This window comes from Bison bison, unplaced genomic scaffold (assembly GCF_000754665.1).
Source record: "Bison bison bison isolate TAMUID 2011002044 unplaced genomic scaffold, Bison_UMD1.0 scf7180017864440, whole genome shotgun sequence".
Taxonomy (NCBI): Eukaryota; Metazoa; Chordata; class Mammalia; order Artiodactyla; family Bovidae; genus Bison; species Bison bison.
Window position 1 is genome coordinate 301,053 of NW_011495002.1, and position 9,001 is coordinate 310,053.

The window sequence follows — 9,001 nt, forward strand, 5'->3', positions numbered from 1 at the left end:
GTTGGTGATGGACAGGAAGGCCTGGCGTGCTGTGGTTCATGGGGTCGCAAAGAGTCGGACACGACTGAGCGACTGAACTGAACTGAATAACCTATAATGGAGGAGAATCTAGAAAAGAATATATATACAATGGAATCACTTTGTATACATCTGAAACTAATACAATATGTAAATCAACCATATTTCAATAAAAAAATTTAAGATTTAAAATGCAAAATCATAAAAATAGAGGCTAAAATGTCACATATTATGTGAAAGATTGACAAACACAGGCACACAAGCATGGATATGCATACTGTCAAGGTGTTAAATTAAAACTTTTCTAGAAAATTAAATGATAATTCTCTTTTTCCAAAATCAGAAAAAGAGTCAGGGTTAATTATTTGCAATATTTTACAGTGCTGAAGCTCAACTTTGGCACAATGTAGGTTTTTCAATAAATGATATCCATAAGACTAGCAAAACTTTTTTAAAAAAATCTAATCACACTTTACAAAAGGCCAGCAAACTCTTCAGATGTCTGACAGCAGCATAGATGAAAACTGGACTTGGTCTGTTGCTCATATAAGAGAAACTATCACAAATTATTCCATTATTGTTGTAGGTTGAATTGCATCATTTTCATTTAAAATCCCATAATATTTTTATACGAGCACTGTAAGGAAAAAAAAAATGCTTGACTTTTCAAATGTTAGTTAAACTGATTCTTCTTAATTCTTTCCACCTTCCTGGACTCTGCCCCAGAGTAAGCATTCTTTTCTTGCTGTCTGCTCCTTAGGTCCTCCTTATGGAGAACCCTAGACGGCCCCTCCTGTCCACAGTCTGTGCTCTTCATGGCACAAAGGGCTAATCACACCATTCCTCAGCTCTACGGCTTCCCATCACCCACAGGATAAAATCTAAGAGTTCAGCTAAAGTTATAAAGCTTCTCATGCTGTGCCCTTGCTTCAAATTTGAGTTCCTCCAGAAGCAAAGCCTGAGATAAAGACAGGGGAACTGGGAGTTTGAATTTGGGTGAAAGACAGTGAAACAGAGAAGGAGAGAAAGCCAATAAAGAGCTTGTTGGTGAGCGGGCCACAGACGGAGTTTCCCTCTAGGAGACAGGAGGAGATGGACATTTGCCTTCCACTCTTTCCGCCATATTGGTTGAGGGTATGGCTGCCTCAGGAAAATAACATCCCACCCAATCCCTTCTTCCAGGCTGAGCCAATTCCCAGGAACTGGAAAGGAGTAAGGCTGACAAACTCAGAGATACCACTGGTGTTTGGGGGAGAAACTGTCCAACGGTTGTATCTGTAGCAGGGGAGGGTCAAAGGGAGGTGGCCCTGGGCACCAATAGCATTGGTTACCCCTCCGCATCTCCCCTCGCCCACCCCCACAACACAAATTACATCTTATCCATACCAGAGCACTTCCCCTGGTATATCAGGCTTTCACCAGTCCCTTCTGTCTACTCAGCCCATTCATTCTGCTAAGAATACCTTTTATCCACCTGCTATTTAACCCTCAAACCTTAGATGAAGTAGCATCTGCTCTGTAAGCCTTTCTAGAATTCCTTAGAAAGGTTCTGATCTCCTTTGCCTCTGCTCACACCATAACTGTCCACATCTTCCCCACATCCAATCTTCTATGCTGAGTTCTAATTATCTGTGACACTTCACTTCACTGTAAACTCTTTCAAGACATGGCGATTTTTCTTTCATGCCTGCTCGGTGTTAGTTCTAGAAAGTCTTGTAGGTCTTTGTAGAACTATTCAACTTTGGCTTCATCAACATTAGTGGTTGGGGCATAGATTTGGATTAATGTGTTGTTGAATGCCTTGCCTTGGAAACAAACTGAGATCATTGGGGTTTTAAGACCACACCAAAGTATTGCAAACTAAAACCAAGAACGAGTCAATAAACAGCAAGTAGTCTAATAATTTATTCATTTTTGCAAAGACCTTCTCCAAAGCCAGTGATGCCATATTGATTGAGTACATAGTTTAGATATATTATACATAATATATCTATGTCATTTAATATTTAGTACTCATTTTAAGACACTGGGGCTTCCCAGGTGGCTCAGTTGGTAAATAATTTGCCCACAATGCAGGAGACCCAGGTTCAGTCCATGGGTCGGGAAGATCCCCTGAAGAAGGAAATGGCAACCCACTTCAATACTCTTGTCTGGGAAATCCCATGGACAGAGGAGTCTGGTGGGCTACCCACTCTGGGAATGCAAGAATCAGACACAACTAAACCACCACCACCCCAACTCATTTTGCTCAGGTAACTGTACCCAGCACATTTGTAGTTTATTAAGAGAAGGCAGCTTCATACCAACAAAAGTATTATTAAGCATAGTTTAAGAGAGGGAATACATCATTTTAATGCTATATAAAGATCCCCAAACAGAATTTTAATAGCACACATGAAAATTACATGACAAAGTCCTGCAGGTGTGAAATCTCAGTTTTAGTGGAGGTAGGTGCTGGCTGAGAGTATAATCCTGTCTCAGTGTGATGACCCCCACGTAGAGTCCTATTGTACAGAATTCACTTCATCCTATGGTTGAGGAAACAGACTAAATCCAACATGTGCAGGACCCTAGAACAAATATACACCATCACTAGCAACCAGTATCAGTGCACTGAGGCTCCAAAAGCTGACCAGAAACCCAGCCAAGCAGCTTTTCCCTGTGGGACAATGCATGGTGCATTCTAACAGCCAAAGTTCTGTGAAATTTTGGAACTTATCTGCCATGACCATTGTTGCCAATACTTTTAAGAAGAAAGTCATCAATGTTTCATAAGAACGAGAGAATACAAGGATAATTGTGAACAAGGCAATAGCCATTATGCTTAGATGACCCTGGGTTAGGGGCTTAGATATAAGGCTTAGGGACATCTGGAAATTAAGTGCACTGATTTCACTTCTCAAGAAAAATATCTGATTTGGGGCAGGAAATTAGTTTACAGTGAGGGTGGTTTTTCAGCACATAGAATTTAAGAATCAGGTTTGGAATTATATTTATTGAGATGTAGCATCTTATATCGGAGAAGGCAATGGCACCCCACTCCAGTACTCTTGCCTGGAAAATCCCATGGATGGAGGAGCCTGGAAGGCTGTAGTCCATGGGGTCGCTGAGGGTCAGACACAACTGACTGACTTCACTTTCACTTTTCTCTTTCATGCATTGGAGAAGGAAATGGCAACCCACTCCAGTGTTCTTGCCTGGAGAATCCCAGGGATGGGGAAGCCTGGTGGGCTGCCATCTATGGGGTTGCACAGAGTCGGACACGACTGAAGTGACTTAGCAATAGCATCTTATATTGGGGCTTCCCTGGTAGCTCAGCTGGTGAAGAATCTGCCTGCAATGCAGAAGACCCCAGTTTGATTCCTGGGTTGGGAAGGTCTCCTGGAGAAGGGATAGGCTACCCACTCCAGTCTTCTTGGGCTTCCTTGGTGGTTCAGCTGGTAAAGAATCCACCCGCAATGTGGGAGACCTGGATCTTATATGTCATATATTAAGCATCTTGCTGCTGCTGCTGCTGCTAAGTTGCTTCAGTCGTGTCTGACTCCGTGCGACCCCATAGACGGCAGCCCACCAGGCTCCCCCGTCCCTGAGGTTCCCCAGGCAAGAACACTGGAATGGGTTGCCATTTCCTTCTCCAATGTATGAAAGTGAAAAGCGAAAGTGAAGTCGCTCAGCCATGTCCGACTCTTAGCGACCCCATGGACTTCAGCCTACCAGGCTCCTCTGCTCATGGGATTTTCCTGGCAAGAGTACTAGAGCATCTTATATTAAGTCATAATTGCAAAATGGTATGGTATGCTGGGAAAATTCTGGGTTTTACCTTAATGGGCTCTGACCTTAACTTAGAGTCTCATTATTTACCATCTTTTTGATGTTGAGTATTTCTAAAGTTGAATCTTGACTTTTTGTCCAAAATGGAGATAACAGTAGTCACATCTCAAGATCATTTTGAAAACTAAATGGCATAACATATGGAAAACATATAACACAGTCCATGAAATCACTTTAAAAAAAATGTTTGCATAATTCAGAAAATCCAAGATACAGAAACAATCTTGTGTCTGCCCATGAATGAATGAATAAAGAAGATGTGGCACACATATGCAATGGAATATTGTTCATCCACAAAATATAAGAACATCCTGCCATTTGTGAAAACATGGATGGACTTTGAGGATATCACGCTAAATGAAATAATTCAGACACAGAAAGACAGATACTGTGTGGTATCACTTATATGTGGCATCTAAAAAGTCAAGCTCAGAGAAACAGCTTCAGCAGAAGCTCCAATACTTTGGCTACCTGATGCAAAGAGATGACTCTTTGGAAAAGATGCTGATGCTGGGAAAGATTGGAGGCAGGAGGAGAAGGGGACAACAGAGGATGAGATGGCTGGATGCATCACCGACTCAATGAACATGAGTTTGAGCAAGCTCCAGGAGATAGTGAAAGTGAAAGTCGCTCTGTGCTGTCTGACTCTTTGCGACTCCATGGACTATACAGTCCATGGAATTCTCCAGGCCAGAATACTGGAATGGGTAGCCTTTCCCTTCTCCAGGGGATTTTCCCAACCCAAGGATCGAACCCATGTCTCCCACATTGCAGGCGGATTCTTTACCAGCTGAGTCACAGGGAAGCCCAAGAATACTGGAGTAGGTAGCCTATCCCTTCTCCAGCAGATCTTCCCAACCTAGAAATCTAACCGGGGTCTCCTGCATTGCAGGCAGATTCTTTACCAACTGAGCTATTAGGGAATCCCAGAGATAGTGAAGGAGAGGGAAACCTGTGTAGTCCATGGGGTCACAAAGAGTTGGACATGACTTAGTGACTGAACAACAACAACAGAGAAACGGATTGTGGAATTGTAGTTACAAGGGATGGAGATGGGGCATGGAGAGATATTGGAAAAGGGTACAAAATGCTAGTTATAAAATTAGCAAGTTTGGGCACCTAATGTATCAGCATGGTGATTATAGCTAATAATACTGTATCATACAAATATTCAAATATTTCTAAGAAACTATCAATAAATCTTAAATGCTGTCATCACAAAAAAGAAATGGTTATTATGTGATATGATGGAGGTGGTAACTAATGCTATGGTGACAATAACTTTGCAACATATATATGGATCAAATCAGCACACTGCACACCTTAAACTTATATATGTGTCAAAATAATATTTGAATAAAGCTGAAAATGGGGGTTCCCTGGCAGTCCAGTGGTTAGGACTCTGTGCTTCCAATGCAGGGAGCACAGTTTGATCCCTGATTAGGAAACTAAGATCCCACATGCCATGCAGCACAATCAAATTTAAAAAATTTTTTTTAATTTAAAATATAAGCTGGAAAAAAATGTTTTTCTCCTCTGGTCTATTAATGTACTGTGTTACCTCTAAAACATATCCAATATTCAAAAAAGTTGTATCTTACATGCTGCTGCTGCTGTTTAGTCGCTAAGTCATGTCTGACTCTTTTGCGACCCCATGCTATTCAACTCTAATATTGTTGCGTGCATGCTCAGTCATCTCTGACTCTTTGCAACCCCATGGACTATGGCCCACCAGGCTCCTCTGTCCATGGGAGTTCCCAGACAAGAATATGGGAGTGGGTTGCCATGTCCTTCTCCAAGAGGTCTCCTCCTATAAAAATATGTTAATATGCATCTATATTTGCATTCCTCTCGGAGCATTCACATGTCACAAAATTGTCCCAGGGTGGTGAGGCTTGACTGTCCCCTTACCTGTCAGGGCTCTCATCAAGGTATGGATGCAGGTGGTCTTCCCTGCCCCACTTGGCCCTAGGGTCATCATTCCATGCCGCACTCTCTGTGTTTCAAACAGCTGGATGACTTTCAGTTTCCAAGGAGGATGGTTGATTAAACCAGCTTCTTCAACCTGAATACAAAACAAAATCCCCACATAAACAGCTATCAGGACTTATCGTTGTGTTCAAAATAAGTACAGACATGGAGCAAGGTTAAAGGCATGGGGAGTTATTATTAATACATATGGACGTGACAGTTTGGAAAGATGGAAAAAGTTCTCAAGGCAAACAGTAGTGATGTTTGCACAGTACAATGAATGTATTTAGTACCACTGAGCTCTACACTTAAAAAATAGTTTAAAAGGTATATTTAAGCAATGAGTTTTACTACAATAAAAAATATATACACCTAGACAAAAAGCAGGCTGAACATAATCAAAATGATATCCCAACCTAATCCATATCTGACTTAAGGAATTACAAACACTTATATTTACATGAATGTACACATTAGAAGCAACTTAAGGACAAAGGCTCAAATAGCAAAATTATTTTAGATGTTTAATTTAGAAGATACTATTTAGTATAAAAAGATCATTTCAAGCATACCAAGTTGACTGAAATTCCATACAACTGCCAAGCCATCTTTGTAAATCTAAGGGATAGTTTTCATCTATCAAACAGATGTATGGAAGCTACTCAGTGAACCACTCTTCTAAATTTAAACTTCTATGAGCTTAATACAAATGATATCTTCATTTTACAGATAAGAAAACTGAGACACAAAGAATCTAAGTAATTTACCCAAGATTATTCATTGTAAAGTTATGGAGTAAGGATCTGACCCCAAGATTAAGCCCTATGGTTCATGCTCCTAACCATCATGCTTTGCTTAAATTCACTATAAATGATGCTTTTATTTTTACTTAAATAACTTTTGGATAGTATTTATGTATTATTTTATGCTATCTATTGACTCTTCATATTTCTCATATGCTACAAATTACAAATGTAAGTCACTTTATAAATTAGCTTATACTTAGCATTTTTAGGCAATGCTACAAGTAAGTTGGCCATATGATGAAGAAGCCATTTGCAAAATGAATTATCACTTTTACCTGATTGGGAGATAAAGATTTTTATACACTGACTTTAAAGTCTCCCTGACTTTTAGGAAAGTCTCCCTAAAATACTTACAATATTTAATACTTAAAAATATTTAATTTTTATTACAAATACATTCAAAGAATTGAAACGCATTTTATAAATATGAGCTAGTCACTATTTCTATAAAACTTTTTTTTCCAAACGCTTTTTCATAGGAAAGGAAATTGAGGCACAAGATTTTCATGATTCATTTCCATCACTAGGAAGATTATAGGGCTTCTCAGGAGGTGCTAGTGGTAAAGAACCCACCTGCCAATGCAGATGTAAGGGACTTGGTTTCGATCCCTGGGGGGATAAGATCTCCTGGAGGTGACCATGGCAACCCACTCCAGTATCGGGCTGGAATCCCATGGACAGAAAAGCCTGGTGGGCTACAGTCCATAGAGTCACAAAGAGTCAGAGATGACTGAAGCCACTTGGCATAGCACAGCATAGGAAGATGATAAAAAGTTAAAGCTGCATGAAGTATCATGGAAAATCCAAACACCTCATGATACACTTAACATGATGGATCCCCCAAAGCCCAAGGAAGAAGTCACAAGTGATCCTTGGCCTGGGGGAAAAGATGGACAGCGAAGGAGCCACATGAGATCACTCCAAATGACTCTCAGTACAGGAGTCAGGACACCAAAGCAACAGGATAAACAAACACCAGGGTTGCAGAGAGAACCAAGCCTAGCACAGGTAAGGCAGCAGGCCGCACCCCCAGCCCCGGCCCATGCTGACCCACCACTTTTCACTGGGAATCTGGTGTGGAACGGTCTCCGTCAGTAACAGTGTCACTAGCACATGGCTAACGGTAGCTGAGCGAGACCCCCTGGCAGGAAAAATTCTATTAATGGTGTGTAATGGCTTCTCTTAAAACTGTAGTCACAGCCTTGGTGTTGTTCTCAGAATCTGTAGATTTAGACCACACCAGCTCCACTTGATTCTCATGAAATTCGGATGAAAGGAACACATAGCTTGATGTCCTGTGAAACATGTTACCTGTCTACTAATTGCCATTTCCAATTCAGGGTAACCCGCCTTGTCCAGAAGAATATTTGGGAAGAGATCTTCAATCAAACTCAAAAATAAAGGTTCATCCTCATCAATCTCAAAAAGAAAAGAAGAGAAATCAGACCAACTCTTTTGGCACAAGCACAGCAATATTAGGCAAACTGAAAATGAGTAATACATTTCAGATTACTTTATCACAGCCAGTAATAAATAAAATACCTCCACTGAAGTTGAGAGATATTTTCATCATGTTTCCCATGCATTAAAAATTAGTTTTTAAAAGGGAGGAAAGGTAGAGAAGAAGAGGGAAAAAATAAGAAAATAGAAAGAAAGAAAATACTGCCTATGTGACAACTTTCTGTAAAATAACCAGTTTAGGGAGTTACTACATAACCTATAACTTCTTATTTAAATGAAAAAGAATTCTTCAAATGAAACACAGCAGCAAATTCATGAAATGAAATTTGTCTAATTCATACTTTACTATGAAAAAATATATCGTCAGTATAGATATAGATTCACTGTATATAGATTCACTGATAACCAGATGATTGATTATCAGTCTCAACTGTGAAATCAAAGAATGTGAAATTCTACACACTTGCAAAATCTTACATACAATTTCCTGCCAAAGTCTACTTTAAAAAAGGTGGGATTATAGCTCTAAAACTCAAAAATTTCAAGGTATCTGGAAACTTAAGACGTAGATTTTTTTTAATCCATTTTCATTCTATTGGAATAGACATGTTAGACTAGATATGAGCCGCCACAGAAATTACTTCTGAAAAAATGTAATTTAAAGTCATGCTCTATGAAATTTAAAGTGCTTCATCTGATAATTAAGCATTTTAAATGAGATCTTTAAATAAATATTTCTAAATCTCATTTGCGCTTAAACTGAAATTTAAGCGGGTGGAACAGCTCCATCTGTGAACCTCACCAGTTTGGAAAGATTCATATCTCGCAGCACACGCATGACGATCGTGGACTCCGTATCTGTGGGGTTGGCTCTCTTGGCTGCTCCCAGGGTTCGCAGAACTGACAGAATATTA

General features: G+C 40.0%; 1 protein-coding gene across 1 annotated transcript in view; it reads right to left on the bottom strand.

Moving 5' to 3' along the window:
• Positions 1–9,001, bottom strand: part of DNAH5 (dynein, axonemal, heavy chain 5) — a 332,324-nt gene that overhangs the window by 152,338 nt on the left and 170,985 nt on the right. Inside the window, exons 40-42 of the mRNA XM_010858794.1 lie at positions 8,890–9,001; positions 7,938–8,045; positions 5,761–5,914 (exon numbers count right to left, since the gene is read on the bottom strand). The exon at positions 8,890–9,001 is cut by the window's right edge and continues 6 nt beyond it. Of these exons, the coding sequence (XP_010857096.1) occupies positions 5,761–5,914; positions 7,938–8,045; positions 8,890–9,001 (374 nt within the window). The remainder of the gene's footprint in view (positions 1–5,760; positions 5,915–7,937; positions 8,046–8,889) is intronic.